This window comes from Nylanderia fulva, unplaced genomic scaffold, assembly GCF_048542155.1.
Source record: "Nylanderia fulva isolate GAGA-0341 unplaced genomic scaffold, ASM4854215v1 Scaffold42, whole genome shotgun sequence".
Classification (NCBI taxonomy): Eukaryota; Metazoa; Arthropoda; class Insecta; order Hymenoptera; family Formicidae; genus Nylanderia; species Nylanderia fulva.
In genome coordinates this window covers 1,676,723-1,702,902 of record NW_028190499.1, presented here as the reverse complement: position 1 = coordinate 1,702,902, position 26,180 = coordinate 1,676,723, and the positions used below count along the sequence as shown (strand labels likewise).

The 26,180-nt window shown below is 38.1% G+C and overlaps 2 protein-coding genes across 5 annotated transcripts in view; both read right to left on the bottom strand.

Moving 5' to 3' along the window:
* Window positions 1-616: 616 nt before the first annotated feature.
* Window positions 617-4,491, bottom strand: Tango10 (transport and golgi organization 10). Of its 2 annotated transcripts, none has more exons than XM_029305841.2 (4): window positions 4,101-4,491; window positions 3,799-4,030; window positions 3,431-3,571; window positions 617-3,072 (listed from the first exon to the last, which is right to left on the bottom strand). In XM_029305841.2, the coding sequence occupies exons 2-4, from the start codon at window positions 3,919-3,921 to the stop codon at window positions 1,819-1,821; spliced, it is 1,518 nt and encodes a 505-aa protein (XP_029161674.2). In that variant the 5' UTR covers window positions 3,922-4,030; window positions 4,101-4,491; the 3' UTR covers window positions 617-1,818. The 2 variants fall into 2 exon arrangements, with proteins under 2 accessions (XP_029161674.2, XP_029161675.2); XM_029305842.2 differs by having other exon boundaries at window positions 4,282-4,491.
* Window positions 4,492-11,261: 6,770 nt separating this feature from the next.
* Window positions 11,262-26,180, bottom strand: part of N (neurogenic locus Notch protein) — a 358,480-nt gene continuing 343,561 nt past the window's right edge. For 2 of the 3 annotated variants that reach the window (XM_085486314.1, XM_085486315.1), the window contains 6 exons: window positions 19,415-19,958; window positions 17,980-18,510; window positions 17,128-17,360; window positions 15,101-16,940; window positions 13,146-14,974; window positions 11,262-12,854 (listed from right to left, as the gene is read on the bottom strand). In XM_085486314.1, coding sequence (XP_085342440.1) covers window positions 11,815-12,854; window positions 13,146-14,974; window positions 15,101-16,940; window positions 17,128-17,360; window positions 17,980-18,510; window positions 19,415-19,958 — 6,017 coding nt within the window. In that variant the 3' untranslated portion in view covers window positions 11,262-11,814. The remainder of the gene's footprint in view (window positions 12,855-13,145; window positions 14,975-15,100; window positions 16,941-17,127; window positions 17,361-17,979; window positions 18,511-19,414; window positions 19,959-26,180) is intronic. The other variant, XR_014925512.1, reaches the window with a different exon arrangement.

Below are 26,180 nucleotides of genomic sequence, written 5' to 3'. Positions count from 1 at the left end.
GCAATAAATTTTTTACAGTGTTTTAAAATACTTATTAACATCAGTATTATTAAATTGCTCGTAAATATTTTTAACTATTCCGGTAACACAGTGGCTTTATGTGAAAGAAATTGTATTAAATTGAAGTTAATAAAAAATTTTTTAAGATCATCACTATAACAATAAGTCAAGAAAAATTATATTAAATTTGGAAATTCTTTCAATTGAAAATGAAATATATAAGGATATAAATTTTGATATTATCTCTAGCCATAAAGAGAAGAAATATAGTGACATATACATAAGACGTATATATGTATAACAAAAAATGACCTACTTTACAAATTTTACTGTACTAATAATGTATTTACTATTACGGACACTCGATACAATTTTATTATAATCTAATTTATCATTATAACTGTCATATTAAAATAATTCGGTTACTAGTTTTTTGTATTTATACATTTAAATATATTTTAAATGTAAATATATTTTTAAAAAATTATCTTTGACATATTAGATTTAATAATTCACATTTTATGATAAACCGAACAAGCATATAAAAAAATAATATATGTATAATATAATTATAATAAATGGGATTTTGGAAATTAAAATATTGCTACATAACACATTTAAGAATAAAGATTACATGTTTATTTATTTTCCCAGGTCTTAGTCTCGCTACAATATTAACTGATAAGTTAATAAATAAAATCCTCAACGCAGGAACACGTAATATCGGTGGTAAGAAAGCGATGTCAATTTTTTCTTTCAACAACTCATCGGAAATCTCTCATATATACAGAGATAGAGTAGAAAGAAAACAAAATATTACATAATAAGAAATCCTACAGACATTCCGTATCTCAAAAGCGTAATAATAATAACAAAAATAATAACGATAAATAAAGCAGCATTAAAGCTGCGTCTTATCTTGGAAAATGCTTTTTATCCTTCGCCTTTTTAACGAGATATGGAATATCTGTGCAAGCTCTGATTTCTACCGGAAACAGAAAATATCTCTTACCTCAAGTGTGATAAGAGATATCTTTTGCCTCTGGAAGAAGAATTAAAAAAATCTTTATGGACGCTAAAAATCTTCATTATATTGACAATTTTGTTACAAAAATGTAATATCGGTTCGCGAGTCAGGACTCTAATATACACAAGCCTATATATTATAACACGTATATATCTATATATGTTCATAAAGTACGCTCGCATTCTGCATCGTCACATATTGCACACAATAACCACATAATTTGTTAGACTTAAAATAATGTTTGTATATCTCAGCTCTATATTATAATATATACAGTACACACTCACACCTTACAAGACATTAGACAAAATCGTAACAGTTTATACGTAAAGAATCACATTGACAGTGTGGCAGCAGGAGCTACTAAACTTTTTTGCCAAAGTACATCGCATTTGATATATCCACATAATGATAATATACCTCATTAAGATATCATTTTCTTTTTCTTCTTTTGTATCACGTAAATGTTTTGCGCAAGAAATTGAATTGATATTTAAAATTTATAGAATATATTCGCAAATATATCTATAATAATAATAATAATACGTAGGAGGATGGAAGCAATTATACGTCCCAAGCAAACTTGCTACCTGGGGGTACGTACTAAATTTTAAAATTTTTTATGTTGGGAAAATATTTGCGCATAAGAAACAAAAGAAGGAAAACGTGATCGCATAGTCAGAGAAACAAAATTTGTGATGCCTATCATATTTTTATATAAAAACAAAAGGTAATAAACATCTGTCTCGCTATGATTTTTTGCATCGAACATAACGTGACGTCGTAAAACGCTAATTGGCTGGCGATATAACAATATGTAATTTGAGCATGTCTTTGTTGGGACCCACCAGGAAGGGAGACACGTTTTCCGAGACCGAGCCCTGTTGCGGATTGAGCTCCTCGAACGGCAGGAGATCGTCGAGATTCAGGATACGATCCTTCCTGCTGAATCTGTGAATGATCTCGGTGACTCTCGCGATATGTTCCACCCCGTCCTGCAAACCGTAAATCAAGACCCCGATCTTCACGCGCATGTGACTGTTAAACGGTGGCTCCTTGCAGGTTAACGACAGCCTCACCGATCGCTTCACGTGCTCGGGCATCTCCACCGTGCCCTGCCAGACTATGAGGAAAAATTTCTTGAACCAGACGCCCTTGGGATAGATGTCCACCACCCACTCGCAGGTCTTGTCGCCGGCGTATTCCGCCAAGTTGGAATGACTGGAAAACACGAGGGTCCTCGTGTGATATGACGGTAGACCGTGGAAGTTTTCTATGGTCAGTAGCGAGCTACAGGTGTCGACGGTGTACAGTCTAGGCTCGAACAACAAAGCCCCATCCTCCTCGTTAAGACTCACTTCTCTCACTCTGTCCGTTTGACCCGAATGGAAGGACATGCCAATCGACATACGTTCTACGAAGAACTCCTTGTATTTCTTCGTCAACGGCGACAGCAGCAGATCCGCCAGTTGCCGCGGTGACATCATCGGGAATCGTACGGGCGACATCACCGCGATCACCAGTTGATGCAATGTCGCTTCCAACTCGTCCGGCGACAGCTGCGCTCTCAAACGTTCCGCCTGATGATCCAGCCAAAATTCTAGGCACTTGTAGAGCGTCATCTCGTCCTTTATGACTAAGCTGCTTTGGTGTAGCAACGATACTAGAATATCTAAGTCGAAATTCCCGAAGTCCGCGGTCCTCGCCACAAGCCCTAAGTTCCACTTGATGAAATTCTGGCACGCCTGGCTGATGTCGTGGTGGCCGCAGTTCAGCGTGTACTGCAGCCAGGACACCAGGGTGCCGTGTATGGCAGCGAGCGCGATATGATTTCGCATGTAGTCAAGGCACAACAATATCAAATCTTTGACGTTGTACTTATCGGCTAGAGACAGTATTGGTAGAACGACGCTATAGTTTATTCTCATTTGACCGGTGTAAAAGTAGCGCAAAAATTCGCTGAATATGGGCGCGCACTGAGGCGTTTCTTGAAGGGTTACCCTGCTTTCTTGAGACTCGCTCCATTGCGGACTCATCAGCATCACCTGAAAACCAGTCAACATTTAGCATCATTTAGCATCATTCTATATTAAATTTTATTACATCTTTATATATATATATATATATATATATATATATATATAAATATAATTATATATTAAATCACTCATTTCTATATTAGATCACATTCTATATTAAATCTTATTAAATCTTATATATATATATATATATGTATAATTTTATATTAAATCACTCATTTCTATATTAGATCACATTGATAGGATATCACATTGATATTAGATCACATAAGATTTAATATAGAATTATATATATATATGTATGTATATATTATTCTATATTAAATCTTATATGTATGTATATATGGTATATAAAAGTATTTACTTGGAAAACATCGCTAGAAGCACAGAGTATAAGTCGATGTGCCGGATACTCCACACCATCCACAACAAGACAGATGTCGTTCATAAGACGTTCCGCATACAGAGTTGCTATCTTTAACAAGACTGTACGCGAATTGTCTACCTGTAATCAATAAATTAATAGATAAATAAATAGATAAATATTCTATTGTTCCCCTAAGGAATTCAATGTAATACAAAATATTAGTTTTATTATCTTTCTAACAACGCCAAACGATATCCAATACAAAATTAATATAAAATAAAATAATAAAAAAAAAAATATTGCAAATAAATTAGTAAAGATTGTGTAACGACATATGTTCAGGTTTCTTGTAACACTCTATGTACCTCAATAGAGTCCGAGCTTTCAGACTGTGCGACTGTGCTCTGACTGCTATTAACTGTCTCCGCTTTCTTACTGGAATCCATCCTTGAAGAGCCTGTCATCCACCCGATAGTAGTCCGCAGCATCTGCACATGTTTCCTCGACGTGTTTACAATTTAATCGTCGCTTTCCATGATCAACGATGAAAGTTCAACGAAGAGGGTGAACAATTTCCACACAGGTTTGCATCATCATCTGAAATAAGGCATATATTAGAAATCTAGGGTCGACGAGTCTAATTGGGTCAAGGTTTAGCAACATTTACAGCATATAAGAGGTCTAATTTCGATCCGGGACGATGTCCCTTCTGGTCACTCTTGAAGAAGCAGCAGTTTGATATCCTAAGGAACCGTATAGGTTGCAATCGAAGTGGACCAACTTACGTGTACCAATTCGTAAGTGATTTCGAAAAACACCTTTACAGATATATATGTATATCTATGTACCAATGTTGGATGTCAGGTGCCAGCGAAGGAAAGCCGTAAAGCAATCACACCGGCGTTCTTGGTGTAATCAGAGAAAGGATTTTCTTGACTTCTCAGATTACATATACACGAAACTGCTGAGATGCAAATCAATCCGGTCGTTGCAGAGAGAAAGATGAGAGCGGCCAGGCCGGCGTTTTGGCTGTTACCGTTTTTACGGGACTGCTTGAAGCGCCCCTCGCACCCGTTTTTAATATCGGAACTAACTGCACACCCATTTTCTGGCAGGGTCGATAAAGTTTGTATTTGGTGCGAGTCCGTGCTACGCCCATAATTTTCGTGTTAACACAGTATCACGTATTCATTCTGTATATGAGCGATCTTTTCTCTTTATTTATATATATATATATATATATATATATATATATATGTATTTATATAATTTGTATAAAAACTAAAATATAATTATTAAAATATATATATATATGTATATGTGTAATGAAATATATAAATCTTATTTTAATTAAAATAAAAAGAACGATTAATTTCGACCACCTGGATTTTGGAATGTAATTTTTAATATATATTATATTATATTTAATATTTATCGCCGCTTCTATTAATATGAAGTGCAATGTCAACGTGCAATAATGTACAATTATTTAAAGTTTCCATGCCTAATGTATCATGCCGGTATAAAAGAACGTCAAGTAGCATGCGTAGCCGAGCAACTAAGATGACGAGCTGAAATCGTGGACATTTCAAGTTCAAACCCCTGCCTTTTTCAGATTTTTTTTTCACTTTTTTCAAATAAGTTATTATTGTATAAATGTGTAATAATCAATATATCATTATTTGTTAATTTTTTTTGTAATGGAACAAAATAAATTATTTTTTAATTCTGCAAGGAATTTAATTATTAATGCAAACGCCCACACACATAATTTAGATATTCAATTTTTTTTAGTTCAAATGTTTCTTGCAATCTGTATACGACAATCAGTCCACTCGCTGTGCCACAGATTGCATCGCATAATACGCTCAGAGTTATAATACGATAGAGATCGCTTTACGCTGTTTTTCTTTGAAATAAATAAATTTTACGTGTTGTGTACGCGTGTTTAGTATATTTGTTTCTTTCATATTAATTTTAACTATAATTAGTTTTTGACGCTTGACGAGAGAAGAGGTCCCGAACTGCTGTAAGTTTATAAAAACATATTTTTGTATAACACACTAGAACGATTTTATATTATCTTTGAAGCGTTGAAGACGAACTGAAACTGATCATCACAATCGCACGCACACACACACGCGCATCGTTTTTTATTCGCACAGGATTCGCGAACCGTCGGCGAGATCAGAAAAACGCGGCAAAGAAACACTTCAACGTAATCCATACGTAAACATACATAATATCTGACATATTTTATTAAAAAAAACAAAGAATATATATATATTTATTTCATATATCATATCAATATATATTATATATTGATATAAATAAGTAAATCAATTTTATAAACTCACCACTATGGCGTAACCATAAATCATGTCTCGCACCCGTTTGTAATGGAAATCGAAATAAACGTTTTCCATCTTTTGTCCTAATATTTGTGCAATTTAAATACACACATTTATCGTAAAACCGGTGTTTACTCGACATTGTAAAATAAAAATAATAATTAGCACCAACACCAAAAAAAAAAGAAAATTAAAAAATGCGAAATTAAAGAAAACAGGACACTAACAAATAAACAACTAACACTAAAATAATCTTAATTAAAAAACTAATTATAGTTAAAATTAATATGAAAGAAACAAATATACTAAACACGCGTACACAACACGTAAAATTTATTTATTTCAAGGAAAAACAGCGAAAAAAAGCGATCTCTATCGTATTATAACTCTGAGCGTATTATGCGATGCAATCTGTGGCACAGCGAGTGGACTGATTGTCGTATACAAATTGCAAGAAACATTTGAACTAAAAAAAATTGAATATCTAAATTATGTGTGTGGGCGTTTGCATAATAATTAAATTTCTTGCAGAATTAAAAAATAATTTATTTTGTTCCATTACAAAAAAAATTATCAAATAATGATATATTGATTATTACACATTTATACACATAATAACTTATTTGAAAAAAGTGAAAAAAAAATCTGAAAAAGGCAGGGGTTTGAACTTGAAATGTCCACGATTTCAGCTCGTCATCTTAGTTGCTCGGCTACGCATGCTACTTGACGTTCTTTTATACCGGCATGATACATTAGGCATGGAAACTTTAAATAATTGTACATTATTGCACGTTGACATTGCACTTCATATTAATAGAAGCGGCGATAAATATTAAATATAATATAATATATATTAAAAATTACATTCCAAAATCCAGGTGGTCGAACAATTAATCGTTCTTTTTATTTTAATTAAAATAAGATTTATATATTTCATTACACATATACATATATATATATATATTTTAATAATTATATTTTAGTTTTTATACAAATTATATAAATACATATATATATATATATATATATATATATATATAAATAAAGAGAAAAGATCGCACATATACAGAATGAATACGTGATACTGTGTTAACACGAAAATTATGGGCGTAGCACGGACTCGCACCAAATACAAACTTTATCGACCCTGCCAGAAAATGGGTGTGCAGTTAGTTCCGATATTAAAAACGGGTGCGAGGGGCGCTTCAAGCAGTCCCGTAAAAACGGTAACAGCCAAAACGCCGGCCTGGCCGCTCTCATCTTTCTCTCTGGTCGTTGTTGTCAGGAGAATGACGTCATCTATATCTACCTCTCCTCTTTAGTACCTTACTGTCATTTCGTATCGATAAAACAGATTGTACGGGTTTGCATTCATGCTAAGTTTTTATTTTTTTCAATCAATTCCTTTTTATCTTTATTTTATTTTTTTATCATAAATTATTTAAAATTTTGTCAAAATTTTAAAAAATGTTATCAAATTTTAACATATATAATTCGTTTTTTGACCATATTCAATAAATCATCTTTTCTAAAATAATAGAACCAAGAATCTATATGCAAATATATTATAAAATAGTTTATATATAGAATATATAATATTTTTTTCGAATTTATAAATTGTGTGTGTCAGTAATATAAAATTATAATATTTAAAATAATGCGATTAAATTTTATTAGAAGGCTTAAAAATTATAATACTGCGTTACATTATAAATATCAATAATTATTATAATATTATTAATTTAAAAGTCTTGATATATGAAATACAAATATAATAATACGCAATAGAACTTGTATTATAAAATATAAAACTACAGATAAGGTATGAAAACAGAAAAAACTGTTGTATTATATGGATGTTAGATTATCTTTATTTTATTACATCTGTTTAAAAGACATAACTTATTTATAAAAATATGGGAGCGGATAGCGCGGGGCTAGGATATAATAGGACCAAACAAATCCTTATAATTCATCGCTTATTGCGAATAATTAATGCTAATAAAATTCAGTACTTTTTACAGATTACAAGGAATAACAAGATCTCTATTTGAAAAATAATCGGTGTGTTGCTTAACTTACATCGTAAATAATTATTATTATTAATATTATTATTATTATATCATAATGCCTAGAACTATACCGCTTGTATTTTAACACAGAGAATGATATGGTGCAGCAGAGAGCAGTTTTCGTTAAATTTCAAACACATGATAAAAAATTGCCCAACACTTTACATTGTTACGTATAATATCTATTATGTATTGCTTATCTTTCTTTCCTTATTTTTACAAACGAGAATCGATTACAGATCTTCATTCTTACTTCTGGATTTCATTACACGCTTTACAAAGTTGTACTTTTAGTCACATTTGTGTATAATTGGTTCGCTTAATTGTGACAGAGTATATTACGAGAGAATAGTTACAAAAATATATGTGTATATATAGACTTCTTATAAAATACTTATATACTCTTTTCTCTTGTATGCGTACATCTTATGCACTTATTCATTATTATTCAGCAGACTCTGTATGGTTTTGATGATATGTATGGGCAGTTATAAAGAGATATGTGTATAATAATTTCTTTTAAATAATGGGAGTAAAAAAAAGATATTCTCTTTTCTTATAAAAAAATACATTAGTAGAGAAAACAGACGCTGAAATCACGTGGGATCTGTGAAGTTTCCTGATCATGATAAAAAAGAAAAGCTTCGTGTCTCACACCGCTATATGTAATCTAAAATTGCATCAAGTGCATCTCACATGCATCACACATACATATGTGATCCTTGACGTAACAGTAAATTACATATGACATACAATACAATTATGTAATAATAATATAATGAAAAAGAGACGTGTGATTATCGTATGCGGTATACATCTTACAAAAGTAAGATATAATACAATACATATAAAATGTAGCAATAATATATATATATATATATAAACTTACGAAATATATATATAAAAAATATGTAAAAACGAGGGTGTATTTGTACAAAAATTCAGGAGAGAAAAGACAATTATATATATAATATATAAAAAAGTACTTGAACAAGTACAGTAGTAAAAGATACGAGCTGATAGAAGATGAAGAGGAGTATTTACATTTTACATTTGTCATCTTTCAATACAAGATTAAAACTGATAAAGGAATTCGACACGATTCTACAAACAAATTATACCGATGATATTATTGCAAAAGTGCGCGCACGAACTTTCTTCATCCCGCAATAATAATTAATTCTCTTCTCTCTCACTCATACATACATATGCACACATAAATTCTTTCCTTTTTTTCACACATTCGCAAACAATTTCTACAAGTGATCATTACGTCATTATTACTCATCATTACGTATATCATCTCAGGTAGCAAGTGTACGTCATTTTGATGTCTATGACGTCGTTTGACGTTAAACGGTGTCTTTTTAACGTTTAATGACGTCAATTTGCTACTTGGGATTATTCTGTACGCGTCATGATTGTTTACTATTACTTAAAAAAAAAAAAAAAAAAAAAAAAAGGATTTTGGCTTTAGCAGAGAAGAGACCAGAGAACTGTCCTACCGCTCCGCGCCGAGTACTTAATTAAAGGCGATCGATACACACTTAAAGATTAACGTTAACGATTTACTCTACTTTATTAATGATAAAATGATTTTCCGACGGACATAATATAATGAGGGAGAGGGATAAGGGAAGGAAGAAGTGTTGGCGCGCCATGGAATGTCTATGTATGGAACGATGCGAGCTGCGAAGGACGAATTCTCTGAAGCTCCCGTCGACCGTACACGTTATTGGAGATGTCCCGTCGTCGTCTCTTCGTCTTACATATTACATTACGTTACATATTACATGGGTGTCGCCGATAATAAAAATAAAAAAGGGAACTGGTATCTCTAATATATATATATCGACCAGTCGTCATAAACATTCGATTCGTTTAGAGGCCATTTGGAAACGCTGCGTTTCTTCTCTAATATAATTTAATAATAGATTCATCTATAAAAAAAGAGACCCGCGTGTCTTGTACTCTACGAAATTCGAAGGCACAAATTCTTTTTATATACGTCATATTATAGTGGATAAGCCTATCGTTCAGAGTCCAAAAAAATTGAGCTATCAAAAAAAAAAAAATATATAGGGGATGTTTCTAAGTGTGAAAAATTTTAGGAGATGATTCTTTGTCGAAAGTTAAGCAGGGTTTTTCATATAAATATATATTTATATCCTTCTCTGAAGAGTTATACTACTTTAAAAAAGAAAGTAAAAATTAGATTTTTAACTTTTTTATATATTTGTTAAATAATCTTCTTGTATCGTTATAAGAGAATGAAATTAAGAACTACAATTCAATTTTTTATTAGAACTTTTTAACAGATCGGAATGTGATCATCTAAAAATACCCGTCAGAAAGCTTAATTCCTTTATAAATTTGTTTACTTATTTTATGTTTTACGTAAAGTTAACAGTTTACAAAAAAAATAAATATAAATAACCCAATTTTCCCAATCCAATCTCTTTTTTTGAAGGAGTGTAACTCCTTGAGGAGAGATATAGGATACTATATGTATGTTTAAATGAAAAACCCCTCTCAATTTTCAATTGACAAAGAATCATCTAAAGTTTTTGTACTTAACAACAATCTGTATATATCATATATAATAAACAAAGATAGGTTCAATTCAATTTTTTCAAGTGTACAAGATGTGCACCTGATGCATTAGGTACTAAAAATAAAATATACCTCTCCGTGGAATAACAGACACAGCGGCGAACGATAAATCTATTACATAGTATATATACAATTATTGTGCGTAGAGTAGCAAGGTCTCGTTCCTCCCTTATAAATTATTATTGTCCATCGGGGATATCTTCACACTGGCAAGTCGAAGGCACTGTTCATCATTCATTGAGCTGTGTATATATGACGCGATGAATATAAAAATCGACAGATATCAAAAATATATCGGCTATTTTTTATAAATTTTCCTAAATGTCGCGTCGTATTAGAGAGGCACAATCGGTTTTTTTTTTGCAATTTGAGTATGTCTTATAATATCTCTGATCGTTTAAAATCCTGTTTCCCCTCCTCCTCATATACATATATATATGCAATTACATACATACATTTATCTATATATTTATACGCATCAATGTTGAGCAAGACATATATTCAAGAATCAGATTAATAATCAGTGCTTGTTGTTATCTAAATATAATTAAATAGATAATCACCTAGATGAAATTATAGCGTTATATTATTTTTATATAAAATAAAATAATAAAAATTTGCATTATCTAAAAAAGTATTATCTTTGCTAAATTGTCTAAAATAACGTTCACATAATGGTCGGTTTAGAGCATAACATATAAAAATATTTAAGTAGTAGAACTTGGGCAGTAAAAACTTATAAACTAAAAATATGAATATATATAAAATATGAAATTTTTATATCTCTTTTATAATTAAAATGTTTCATAGCTGTGTTTACATAAACAGTCTTAAAAAGAAATATTTTCTGCAATTTATCTAGATGAATCGCTATATAACTTTATCTAGATATATTTAAAACAAAATTCATCATTTTACCTAAGATGAATTACTTTTATCTCATCTTTATCTAATTTTAGAATCATTTAATAAGCACAGCATTGATAATAATCGTTAACAAACGATCTTTCATTCAACTTAGCATTGATACGTATCAATATACATACAATAATAATAATAATAATAATAATAATTAATTGTGGCGCGAGCGTCGTGGTAGCTCTTCACAGAAACACAAACGAACATGAAGAAAAAAATACCTTCTTGCCACTATAATTTAATTACGGCCCTAGAAAAAAAAGAGTCCTTATCAATGTATCTTATCGGTCGTCCATGTCTCGACACTTGTATATAGAGAGACGCTCGAAATTCGACGAGCTGATAATCACAGTTCGTATACCTAATCTCTTCTCGTCCCTCTCCCACCATTCGCTCGCGCGAGGAGGAGAGCACCGTTACACCAGTCTCATATGTAGATCGCCTCGGAGCCCTTGTTGCTTTGGTGAGCGCCGCCGCCGGCGCCGTAGGCGTTCGTGGGCGAGGCTATGCACTCGGACCAGTCGCTGTTGGAGTGCGGCGAGCTGGAGGACCAGTGACCCGGACTGTCCGGTGACGGCGTGGGAAAGCTCTCCGGGGCCTGCATGAGATGCTGGGGCGTGACATCGGGTCCGGAATGATGGGACGGCGGCGTCAAGTAGTAGAGTTGCTGCTGCTGCTGCGGCTGCTGAGACTGCTGCTGGACCTGTTGCTGCGTCTGCTGCATCTGCTGTTGCTGTTGTTGTTGCTGCTGCTGCTGCTGTTGCTGCTGCTGCTGCGCCTGACTCGCGTAGGGCAAAGTGTCGAAATCGAAGCCCACCGGCGGCATGCTGCCGTGCTTCTGATGCGTCGCCTGCCTCATCGCGGCGATATGGGTGGGTGAGGTGGGTAACGACGGCCGACTCTTCGCCGGCGAGGGCGAGCCCATGTAGCTGGCTTGCGGGGAGAGAGTCATGTTGGACTGCACCGAATGTGGAGGCGATTGGTTGCTGTACGGGGGCGACAAGGTGTTCACCATACCCTGTTGCTGCCGCTGATGCGGCGCTAGGAGCTGGTCGTGAAACGGCAGCCCGTAATTGAAGGTGTCCAGGCCGAGTTGCTGCAGACCCTGCATCGACTGGCCCTTGATGCAGTCCTCGTAAGGCGGTGGTTGCTTCGCCGTCGTGGTATGCGCCACCAGGGGTAACGCGTTACTGTACAGACTCGCGCTGTCGTACGGACTCGTCGGCAGGTTGCCGTCTGCGCCCTCGGCTCCTTGCGGGATCTCCTGGTGCGGCGGCTGGGCGCCACGTTTCGCCGGCGGCTTCTTCACCGATGGCTTTCGTCTCACCATCACCGCGCCGCCTTCCGACTCCGGGCTGTTTGGGTTGCCCACTCCGCCCGCCTTCGGCCGCTTCTTCGACTTGCTCTGCTTCGGCGCCGAACCGATCACCGTGGGATGCGTGATTAATTGAGGATGATTCGGGGAGCCTGCGAAGAAAAATCAGAGTTACGTTACATGCGACGTTACGTACAGAAAAGCCCATTTCAATCGATCACCCTCCAAAATTTTATTTCTCATTGTACAATAAAATGCTTCGAACAAAAGTTTGATGCCAACAAATATATAGTCGTTCAATTGATAAAATGACATAAATGATCTTCAAACAACCTTGAAAAGCGTTCTTTAGGAACAAATCAGTTTTTTTGATAGTGATCGATTAAAATGAGACACCCTGTATAAGTAAATATAAAACAGAGGTGGAGAACAAAGACGCTTACCCATGAGAGGACCATTCGGAATGACCGTAACCATCTGCGGCGACCTGGGCACGTGTTCGTCGAGTAGTCTGACGATATCGTGATGCAGTCTCTCGCTGGCGACGTCACGCGGCAGTCGGTCCATGTGATCGGTGATCTCCCGGTTGGCGAACGTGTCCAAGAGGGCTTTGCACGCCTCGAAGCTGCCCTCGCGTGCGGCGAGGAACAACGGGGTCTCGTCCTTGTCGTCCTGGGCGTCTCTGTTCGCGCCGTGCACCAACAGTATATTCACGGCGTCGACGTTATTCACCGCGGCCGCCCAGTGCAGCGCGGTCTTGCCGCTGTTATCCGCGGCGTTGATATCCGCGTCGGCGTTGATGAGATCCTCAACCATGCGCTCGGTAGCCAGACGAGCTGCCAGTATCAGTGGCGTCGTCCCGTCGTGCATGCGCGCGTTCAGATTCGTCGCCCGATTGCGCAAGAGAATTTGGAAAACGCCCATGGCGTCGGCCGCGACCGACGAATGCAGCGGAGTACGTCCGGTGTTGTCCTGGGAATTCGCGTCGGCACCGGCGTCCAGGAGTCTCTTGGTCGCGTCCGACCTGGCGTAACGCGCTGCCAGGTGCAGCGACGTCTCGCCGCTCTTGTCCGTGGTCTTCGCGTTCAGGTCCGCGCCCTGAGCGACCAGGTCGGCGATCTTCGCCGCGGCACCGTCGCTCTCGTCCTCCTCTTCGCCGGTGTCCAAGCCGCCGCCACGCATCGCCGCCACCATCAGCGGCGTCATGCCGCACGGGCCGCGCGCGTTCACGTCCTGGCCGTGTTCCAAACTGGGAGGTGTCAGGACGCCAGCCGCGTCCGGCCGACAGATCTCCGCCGCGTCCAGATGCTGTTGCGTCCACATGCGCGGCTCGGTCTCTTCGTAGTCGGTGATGGCGGTGTGATCGCTGGCGTAACCCGGTTCGATCGCGCGCATCCGCTTCGACGGCGGCAAATCCGACTCGTCGTCGGACCACTGGGACTGGACCCGACCGCTCACCACGTCCAGGTCCATGCAGTTCACCGACGGCTGCTTGTTGAGATTCCGCATCTCCTGGCCGTCCGGACCGCGTCGACGCGAGCGGCGCCGTTGACCGCTGCCACTGTTGGTCCTCAGGAAGCCCTCGGGGAACCAGGTGACTCCCACGGCGCGTTTCCGCTGCGCGGTCACCAGCACGCCCATCAGCAACGCGGCCAGTACCACGATAACCACCCCGATGAAGACGTATTTGTAATTGGTCGCGCTGTCGGAATACGCCGGACTCTGGGGCATCACTACACCGCGTACCTGCTCAATGGGGAAGTTTCCCAGCAGGGTGTGCTTCGACGCAGTGGCGGCCAGGAAATCGGCCGCCTCGTTGGCCGATGGGAAGCATCCTGTGACTTCCCGTTGGGAAGTATTGAGAGTGGCGGCAGTCGGAAAGCATTTACGGTTATCGAGCTCCAAAAAGATGATTACGCCCTTTCCAGAAAACGTTTCCAACATCATTGCCGACCGGCCGAAGATTTTGGCGATGGCTTGCATATCGACTTCCCTGTCACTGCTCACAGGGTATATCATAGCTTGGCCCAGTTCGTCATACTTCACGCGTGTCGTCGTTCTCAGTTGATTCCCGATTTCCCGTAAGAAGGACACGATATTCTTGCGGAGGGTGTCTGCGTCCATCCTCAGCATAAAAGACATGGCACCTTTCGCCAACGACGGTGGTTCCCTGTCACAGTCCAGGCCATCCCAGTTACACTCTTCGTTGTTGCAGCCGTAATCGCAATGGCCGTTCGCGTAATGTTTCTTGCAGTAGGCGTCGTAAACCGGACTGTAAAGAGCAAAGAAGGTAGTAAGTAAAAATGCAATAAATATATAAGTACATAATAAAGTTCCATATAGAAGACAGAGATCTAGGAATACGCTGATGAATGAAGAGTCTGTTCTAAATACTCACTTGCAAGGAGCGACCTTTGGCCCGCAGTCTCTACCGTCGAAGAGACACTGGGCATTGTTGCAGACCTCGTCGCAGACGCCGTTCATGAATACGTCCCAGCATCTGATGGGCGCGGAGCAATTGCGCCAGGGATTGATCCCGAGCGAGCAATCCTCTCCGTCGAAGTTGCACGCGTGGGTGTTGCACTCCTCGTCGCAGACATTATTCCTGGCCTTCTGCTTGCAGCGGTTCTCCGTACACTTCCTCCGCTCGCGTTCGGTATTGTAATCGTACGCGTCCACGATCTTCGGCACGTTGACGTTGGACCTGCTGCCGAACACCCCACCGGGATAATTCGGACTGTAGATCTCGCAGTTCTTGCCGAACCACTTCGGCGGACAGTCGCAGGCGTAGTCGTCGATCTTGTTGACGCAAGGGGCGTCCTGCTGACACGGGTTACTCTTGCATTCGTCCCGGCCGTCGAATTCGCAGTGCGTCCCCATCGTGCCCGGGGTACAATAGCACCGAAAACCAGTCTCGGTCGCGCGACACGTGCCGCCGTTTTGACAGGGTTCCTGGTCGCAATAGGATCCGGCAAACTCGCAATTGGTACCGTGATAATCGGGAGGACACGTACACGCGTGTCTGTCCTGCTTGGCCGTGCACACACCGCCGTTCTGACAAGGCGAGCTGTCGCAGAAGTTGACCTTGACCTCGCAGTGACGACCCATGTAACCGGGCTTGCAGTTGCAGTGATAGTTGTTGATCAGCTGGACGCAGTCCTGGGTGCCGGAGGTGGTGCATGGATTCGACAGGCACTCGTTGATATCGCCCTCGCATCTCGGCCCGACGAAACCGGGCGGGCACTTGCACTCGAAGCCGCCGACCTTGTCGGTGCACGTGCCGTTGTTGTGACAGGCGCCTGACGTGCAGTCGTCGACGTTGATCTCGCAGATGAAGCCGAGAGTGCCGGGCGGGCAGGAACAGCCGAAGGTGTTCACCTGATCGTGACAGGTGCCGCCATTCTGGCAGGGATTCGGCTGACAGTCGTCAACGTTCAGCTCGCAGTTCTGACCCTGGAAGCCCTTCGTGCACTGGCACTGATACGAGCCGACGAGGTCCTTGCAGGTTGCTCCGTTCTGACAGGGCGCCGAGTCGCACTCGTCGATCTCCTCCTGGCAGTAAGAGCCGGTGTAACCCTCCAGACAGTGGCAACGATGACTGTTGCCTATGTCCTCGCAGGTGCCGTTGTTGCAGAGACTCTTCTCCGGCACGTTCTTCCGTATCGCCGCGTCCTTGCACGAGACCATCTCGACGTCGCAAACCTTGCCGGTCCATCCTGGGGAGCAGTTGCAGTGATATTTGTTCTTCGTCTGCACGCAGGTCGCCTGATTCTCGCAGGGATTATCGGCGCACCAGTCCACGTAGGTGTCGCAGTGCGTCCCGGTGTAGCCGTACGGGCAGTGACACGAGTAATACTGCACGTGGTCGTGACAGGTGGCGCCATTCTGACAGGGCGAGCTGTCGCACTCGTTGATCCGGTACTGACAGTTGGATCCGGTGTAGCCGTGCTTACAGACGCAAGTATAGTTGTTGATGCCGTCGATGCATGTACCGCCGTTCATGCAGCTACTGTCGGTGCAGTCCTCGTCGTTGGTCTGGCAATTGATGCCGGAGAAGCCGCGCCGGCACTGGCACGTGTAGGAGTTGACGTACTCCTTGCAGATCGCTCCGTTCTGACAGGGTTGCGACAGACACTCGTCGATGTCGATCTCGCAGTGCTTGCCGCTGAAGCCGTCCACGCAGAGGCACGTGTAATCGCCGATGCCGTCCAGGCAGGTGCCGCCGTTTTGACAGGGAACTGTGAACGAGAGAACAATGTTCTTGAATGGTTTGTTTGAGAAGGAACAAAAGGAAGGTGAAGAAGCGCGTTTAATTTAAGACAGATGACGCTCTCTCCGCGGATTCGCATTAAGGCTCTCTCGAATGGGAGCGCAAAGGCGGATCTGCATCTGTAGCGAAACTCGTAAAGAACAGCCGGTACTCACATGATGCACAGTCATCGGTATTGATGATGCAATCACGGCCCTCGTAGCCCTTCGCGCACACGCAGTGGTAAGAGCCGTTGGTGTTCCGGCAAGTGGCACCGTTTCTGCACGGAGATGTCATCACGCATTCGTCGACGTCCTCGTCGCAGAGCCTGCCCGTGTAACCGACCGTGCATGTGCACGCGAAGTCGAGGAAGTTCGACGACGGCGAGCACTTCGCTCCGTGGAGACATCTGGAAATGACGCAGCAACGCGATTACAAAGTCGTTATTGTGTGTCTATAGAGCGTTTTGTCAAACGAAGCTTCGTTGGAAAAAAAAGCGAGAGCTATTATGTAGTAGAATCACAATGCTATGGAGAATCGGTTGAAGTGTAAGAATGATTTTGCGCAAGTGAGTTGCAGGCTGTAATAATTGCATTTTGTATTATATTCAATAAATTGTAAAAAAGTCCTTGTTTCTTCTTTTCAGTAATATATTGAAATTTTTCAATATCGTCTAATTTCGAAAATCGGCCTCTTTCCAAGACTGGTTTGTTTTTTGAAAAATATTGAAGTTCTTGAATATCAGAATCTAATTTTGACAATCGATTTTTTTCATAGCTTGTTTATTTTTTTAATATTAAAGTTTTTCGATCAGAATCTAATTTTAAAATTCCGTCTAATTTCGAAAATCGATTTTCTTCCAGATTTGAATAAACCACATTCTAAAACACTTCGATTCTGATTAATACAACAGCTTGCGCAATCGCACATAACAAACAACAATATCAACTTTACAGTTTCACAGTAGGCAAATACATATCTCTAATCAACGTTTCGCGCAAATAAATTTTCGGAACAGAGAATCGTACTTGTTCGGCGAGCAAGGGTCCAGCTTGTCCTCGCAATTCCTGCCGGTGTGCGGCAGCTCACAGACGCATTTGTAATCGTTGACAAGGTCGATGCAGGATCCGCCGTTCTGACAGGGATTGTTGGCGCAGTCGTCGATGTTGGTCTCACAGTTGGTCCCGGCGTAGCCAGGTAGGCACTTGCAGCTGTAGCCATTGAGGTGGTCGTTGCACGTGCCGCCGTGCTGACAGGGATTCGAGCCGCATTCATCGATGTCCGCCTCGCATCTCTTGCCGCCGTAACCGGGCAGGCAGTGACAGAGGAACTGGTTCACCCCGTCCTCGCAAGTGCCGCCATTCAGGCAGGGCGAGCTCGCGCACTCGTCCACGTCGCTCAGACACCTGGCGTCGTAGTAGCCGCGCGGGCACTCGCATCGGAAGCCGTTTATCACGTCGATGCAGCGGCCCCCGTTCGCGCACGGGCTACTCGCACACTCGTTTATGTCAGTCTCGCAGTGCTGGCCGGTGAAACCGGGCTCGCATTCGCAGGAGTATCTGAAAAACGAGTTTTTTTTTTCATTAAATTCGCCTTACTTATGTTATACTTATCAAAAATGCGCTCCACTTTTACAATAATAATTTTTTCACCTTGAGTTTTTCATATAAAAATTTGATGAATTTTTTCAAAACAATTTATCGACAAAATTTATATTAATGTGTCCATTTATATATTTTTATATACAGGGTGTTTTTAAATAAGCGTGAAAAACTTTGAGAATTCTTTGTCGAAAATTGAGGGAGATTTTTCATATAAACAAAAAGGGATATGAGAATTATTTTTCTCAAATATTGGACAAACTACAAAAAAAAAAATGAAATTTGGTAAATATTTTTTATTAGGAAAAAAATATTAATATTTTTTTAAATCTTCTCATATTCTTATAAAGGAATGAATTTAACAACCCCTATTTAATTTTTTATTAGAACTCTTTAACTGACCGGAATGTGATCATTTAAAAATATGCATTAGAAAGCTCGATTGCTTTAGAAATTTTTTGTTTGTTTTATTTTGTTCGTAAAATCGATAGTTTTCAAGATAAAAAATAAAACTAATTTCCACATCCCTTTTTGAAGAAGTCAGGGAATGTATGTTTAAAATTCTTCTTAATTTTCGACAAAGAATTATCTCCTAAAATTTTTCGCACTTATTTGGAAACATCTTGTATAATTGTACATATATTTTTTAATAGAAAAAACTATAAAGAAATATGTATAATTTTTTATAATTAGACTCATTCCCAAAATTTAATATACATATAAAATTGCGAAAATACTTTTATATGTACATATATACATATATAATATTTAAAAAAATCTTTTATATATATGAATAAATTTTCTTTACATTCTTGAAAAGAACCTTTAAAATTATTATATTTTTTTATACATAATTATTTACCTGTTGATACCATCGATGCATCTGGCGCCGTTCCTGCACGGATTGCTGTAGCACTCGTTGACGTTGACCTCGCAGTTGATGCCAGACGTACCTGGTCGGCAGATACACTGATAGCCGTTGATGCGGTCTTCGCATCTGCCGCCGAACTGACACGGATTGCTCTCGCATTCGTCTATTTGCGTTTGACAGAGCTTCCCGGTGAATCCCGGAAAGCAATTGCAGACGAAACTGTTCTCGCCATCGATGCAGGTTCCGCTGTGACAGGGATTCGACGCGCAGTCGTTGATGTTGGTTTCGCAGGACGCCCCGGTGAAACCGGGCGGACATTCGCATGTGTATCTCGCTATGCCGTCCTGGCAGGTACCGCCGTTCTTGCATGGCGAGGAAGCGCAGTCGTCGATGTTGATCTGACAGTGTGACCCGGCGAATCCGTCGGCGCATCTGCATTTGAACGAGTTGATAAGGTCGCTGCAGACGCCCCCGTTCAAGCACGGCCTGGCCGCGCATTCGTCTATGTCGATTTCGCATTGCGTGCCAGTGAAACCTTGAAACAGAAAGGTATCATTTATAAGACAAATATATTAAAATTTAATATATATTTTAATATATATTTTTAATATATATTATTTAGTATATCAATATATTATTTAATAATTATTTAATATATCAATATATTAAATAATATTAATATTTTAATATATTAATAATTAAATATATGTATATTACTATTCATTATATCTACTTTTTCACTTATCTATACTCTCTATCTATCTATATATATATTAATTTATCTATTCTCTATTCTTCCTTACTTTCTTATATATCCTCTCTAATCATTATCTCTCTTCCTCTATTAAATAATATACATAATTATTATAATTATTAATATCGCATATAAAATTTAATATAATCATAAAAACCTAGGATTATAATAATTTATAACAATTTTATACATTATTGAGTTTATAATTAAACAATATTATTTTAATGTTTTTATTTCAGAATTAAAATTGCCTTCTTTATTTCTCAGCCATGAAAAGAACGAATCCACGTGTTTTCACGCGCTTCCGCATGATGATATTTCTGGCGGTCCCTGCACCAGGTGGTCTTAATGGCTAGGTTTCTTCTTTTTTTTCCCTCCAACATCGTGTAGATATATAATACGTGCTCATTCATATACAAATTGAGTCGGGGCGAGTCGCGCAGTTGTGTTATAACGCTAAGTCGCGACGGAGGAAAACAAGGAGGGAAAGAAAAACGAAGAAGAAGGAATGGAATGTATCACGCACGCGACGTATCTCACTACAGGTGGTCTAATTACATTGCATTGAGGGAGAGATAAGCCTGAAGAAGCGAGGCAACTGTGTGCCAGCATGCAAAAAAACGTGTGTACTTTCGTATTAGAAATTTCACTCATTTCTTCGATTCTAAAAGTTTCTTTAAAAAATATCATAAAATATTCAGCAACAGAATATTATTGTTAAACATTGCATATCTGAGAAGAAAAAGACGCGAAAAAATAAAACTTGCGCAAAATAATGTCTTACCTCGTAAATAAATAAGAATATGTGATTTAATGTCGATCGAATTTAAATAAGTAATCGCTGAAGAAGCTCGAAGCGGTATATTACTAAATTTTCTTGTCCTCTGTTATTTATATACATATATATTTTAGGATTTTTATTTATACTAGATGTTATGTGTGTGAAACGGTTTGTTGTTTTTAATTATTTTTGCACGTGTGTACAAAAGAATAATTAAAATTAAAATTCGTTTTACGTGACTTGTCAACAGACATCATAAACATCGATCAGCTGATCTTCCTATCGATATATAATGTTCTTCTCATTAAAACGATATTATCGAGTCTTCAAGCTCGAGTTACGATAGTGGAAAAAATATCGTCTAACAGACGTATAAATAAAATACATAAAATTAAATAAATAAAATCCCGCTCGCGGTGTTTATATGACCTCGAAATAGGAGAAGGCTGGAGCAAGAACGACAATTGTTAACGCCGGTAAGCAGTTTATCGAAGAATGATTCTGCAAAGTCGCGCATGAGAGAATCTCGCCTTGAGGAACATTCCTCGTCAACTGGATGACGCGCAAATTTTTATCATATTTACATTCAGTCGATATTTCTTTCTTTTTCGTTCGTCCGCATGGACAATGATGCAGCTAATTCTTGTGAATGCATGTACACAAAGCAGTCGATCTTTCTTCGCTTGAATCTTAAAGTCTTTCTTCGTTATATGAATCCATGCGTGATGATGCATCGAATGTTGATCGCGATATTTAACATAAATATAATTTTGTGTCGCAATAAATTGATTTTTAAAATAAATATATATACTATAATAAAATTAAAATAAAAATATTCTATAATAAAATTATTTAAGAGTACGAAATAATATATGAACGGCCTTTTTGCTTTCAAAACTTTAAAAAATCTTTGTTTTCTGTAAAGTTTGAAGACGTCTATTTCGTAATAAAGATTTTCTTTTTTCATTATATTAAAAAATTGAAGAAACTCGATTTCCAGCTCTTTATTCGGCCATTCAGCTTTAGGTTGTTAAAAAATACCGGCTCATCTTAAGCATTCTTGATCGATGTTCGAGAGAGACCCTTCACTCTCGCGTGTATTATTTTCAATTTACATACCAATATCCCTATTGGATAGGAATGTCGGAATTATTAAAATATGTTTTAAGACGCGAGACCACAAAAACATTTTTCAACGCTATCTTTATGTCTCTCAAAGGAATTTTCGATTCAACAATTTTCTTAATAAAATTCCTTTAAATAAAATGTCATTTTTCCTCGAGATACTAAATTAATTTTATTAAACATTATAGACCAAGATTTAAATTTCAGATCATATTATTATGTATTTTAAAAGTGCTGTTTTTTTAAAAGATTAATTTGATGTAATTATAATCCACAGTATATATGTATTAAAAAAATATAAAACCAGTTGCAAAGTTTCACCTGTGAAACTTTTTCACACAAATAAAATTAATAATTATTATTATCATATACCTACAACACGCTGTATTTTATTCTGCAAAAATAGACAGAGAACAAAGGGTTGTCAATATGAAATAAACGGCTACAAGCTGATGCGAAAGGCCCCCGTGTAATTAATCTCAAATAATCTCAATTTTCTCGACGCGGCGCTATTATTAACAAAAGGAGGCGCTTCGAAGACATTAATTTACTTAAGGATCGCCGCCAAGAGATCCTTACAGGATCCCTGCCGAATCCCGCAAAGAAGGGGGAAGAAATATTCGCTCTCGCGAGAGAAGCATCCCCCTTTTTTTAGCTTCTCCTCCTTTTTACGAATCCCGGTTCGCCACGCGAGTCTGGATTTAGGTTTAGGAGCTGCTATTATCTTTCGTTGAGCAAGGATACGTCTATCCTACGATCCACGCCTCTCTACTAATGCTCGCTTGTCAATTCCATCCGTGGACCAAATGAATAGTTGCATCCGATTCATAAATATCGCTGTTGCACCACCTGATTCGCTTGCAACGATGATTTCGACTGTCGGATAGAAACTCGAGCAGTATCGACTTTTTGCAATACACGATTGGGATCCTATTCATTAGTTCTGTTTTACCGACTTTAAGTTAGATTAGGTTTACTTTTTATTGAATATACAGATTGAAAAATCCTTCACAATAAAGTATTATTCTTCTGTATTATTCTTTCATGTCATCTCTATTGGGAGCGCCATATTTTGTGCACAAATAAACTGCAGAACTTTTATATTAAATAACTATTGTTATGAGCTGATGCAAGAGGCCGATAAAAAACTGTAATTTTTTAACTTTTATGGTTTTTTTTATACAAAATTACAGCACTCCCCGTTCATTATTATAAGTATTTTAATTCTGGAGAAGAAATTTTCAATCTGTATAGCAATAAAAAGAAAATCCCTTGAGCTCAAAGTTGATAAAACAGTCATGGTCAGCATCCCCTAAGTCTCTAGCAAGCATCTGCAAAAGCCATTTTGAATCCTGAAGTGACATTACTCATCCATGTGTAATCTGAATTTTTTCTTTTTTTATGTGTCAACAATTCTTTGAAAATTTAAATTTAATGATTAATAACTTGCATCTGCTTTCAAATAATTCATAAAATTTTCTGTTTTCAAATAATTTATAAATATTTTAAAGAGTACTGATATTATTAAAATATTATTAAAAAATTAAACAATTTTCTATGAAACTTACACAAGACCGTGATACAAAAAAGAGATCATCAATAAAATTACATAAAATTTTAAAAAACATCCATTTATATTGGTCAATAAAATTCTCACAATATTTCACATATGCAATTATATGAAAATATAATTATGATATAATTTGAACATAAACTCTTCATATTTTTACATGAAATAATAAAATTTAAATTAAATAAAAAAATTAAGTAAAAAACTGTCGATATACGGATGACTGTCCGATAGATATATAGATGACAAAAAATCATCAGTTTAATCTAAAAAATCATCCCTGAATCAATTTAAACGGTAGGTAGGAGGAAACAATGCAGAACCGAGCGAAGCAATTTATTTCCGGGAAGGAAACGCGCGGAAAGGAGAGTGTGGGAGAAGAAGCGGAGCGAGATCACGTGCGCCGGAATGATAATGAAGATGATGAGACTGCGAGGGACTCTCTTTTCTGCCGTTCCGCATCTCGAGAGACTGCACAGTCTGTGCCATTCGCTGCAATTTCGACTTGGATCAATTCCGGGTTCGACTAAGCGACCTAGCGGTACCGAGATTGTGAAGCAATGCGGATTTTTATTCCGTCGGATCGTTCTGTCAGAAATTTTGACTAATCGATATCGATTTTCGGCAAAGACGGGAGCGTAGATTTTTATTAAATTAAGGCGAATTAAATCGACTCTTTTTTATCCTTCACCGGATATCCAAAGAAACTTTATATCGAAGAATGTTCGATATCTATCAACTGTTACAAATTGTCGCAATAAAATAAAAATAAAAAACAAAAAACAATTTATAAATATTTTAGAATACTAATTTACCAAAATATATTATTAAAAAATTAAACAGTTTTCTATGAAACTTGTATAAGACCTTGATACAAAATAAAGATCATCAATATAAAACTATATTAGAGTTTAATAAAAACTTAAAAAACTATTCCAAAAATATGTTTCTCAAATGCTATTAAATATATCTAATACAAGACCTTAAAAAACTAACCATAGTCTATTTATAATTTAATAATAGATACATTTTCCTTTAAATAACATTTATAAAATCAAATCAATTCTTGAAAAAATTCTCTGAGTCTCAATAAAACTCACAAAAATTCCAGGATTCTTCAAGGTAAAAAAATTCCTGACAATTCCCGATTTTTGCAGAGAGTACACATCCTGATGTCAAAAACACGCAGTTTATGGACCCATACGTTGATGAAAAATTATGCATTGACAGAAGAGTTAAGAGATTCCTTTCTCTCGAGGCTGCGCAAGATCTCGCCAATCGATCGTGCGAGATCGATCGATCGATGAGTACAGCATGAGTAGATAAAGCGGAATAATACAGCGTGATTACGTCGAGGAACGGTATCGCGCGAAGACAAGGAAGTTCGCATCGCGCTGTAATTTCGATCAAGAGAAGCGAAACTCGGCGGATAATAAAGAAGCGGCATCGTCCGTTTCGTTTGATCTCCGCGTGGGAGATACACACAAGAGTGACTCTCCACGAAAGGAAGAGAAGCCTCTGTGTGTGCACTAGCTTGTTTGCTGGAGCGCGTTATAATGGGGAGATTATAATCGATCCGATCAATCTGTAATGAGCAATTTGCACACCCGAACGTGCCTGATTTTATTTGAATTTTTATTGCAAAAAATTCTCGTTTTTTTTTCATTTTCTCAAAACAGATTTTTCATAAAATTTATTTTATTCCCAATAAAGTATTTTTTTAATAGACCAAATAATATTTTCTATGGTATCAATATTTTTCACATCACGCTATCATTAATTGCTATATAATAATTAATTCAATATTGAAAGTATATAATTAAAATGTAAAAAATATATAATAAAATAAAATACAAAATATATAATAAAAAATAAAAAAATCATATATTAAATATGACAGCTCCAACTAAAAAAATCAAATTAAATTTGCACAAAAAGAACGTAATGACATCTAAAAATTTAAGTTTAGTTTCCACAATAATGACGTACTTATGTTTCCCGATAAAAAAAATACCAAAAAATCAAGGTTTAAATTTCCTCGACAGGGATTGGAATTTAAACCTTGATTCAGATCTTGTGATTCCAAAGTGTTCGACTCCGTAGCACGAGTTGGCAATCATCGGCACCAGCTAATGAACAGTTAATCCGGCCTCGTCGCTTGTACGCGAGACAGAGAGAGAGAGGAAGCAAAGAGAAACCGATCTGCCTGTAACAGCCGCTCGGTGTTGCACACTCCCACGTTTGCCCAGGCGTGTTGGGATAATTGTAATCTATGGCCTCGCCATGGTGTGTTCTCGTAGCGAGCCTACGCGCGCATTGATAAACTATGCGAAAACCGAAGTGCGGTTCAACCCATCCCTTCCTCATCCCAAGTCTCCTCTGCTTCTCACCCAATCGTGTGTTGCTGCATATACAATGCGTTTCTTCAATACAGATGGACACCTTGAAGAATCGACTATTTGTTCGCTTAAATTTAAAAAACAGCGTCTTGGGCAAACGTTTAGCTTTGGAAGATACATAAAAGTCT

Excerpts from the sequence above, each read along its gene's own strand:
- Tango10 (XM_029305841.2), bottom strand. The coding sequence starts at position 3,921 with ATGCTGCGGACTACTATCGGGTGGATGACAGGCTCTTCAAGGATGGAT. Across the intron at positions 3,572-3,798 it reads AAAGCTCGGACTCTATTGAG|GTAGACAATTCGCGTACAGT; the intron begins GTACATAGAGTG and ends TATTGATTACAG. Across the intron at positions 3,073-3,430 it reads CTTCTAGCGATGTTTTCCAA|GTGATGCTGATGAGTCCGCA; the intron begins GTAAATACTTTT and ends ACTGGTTTTCAG.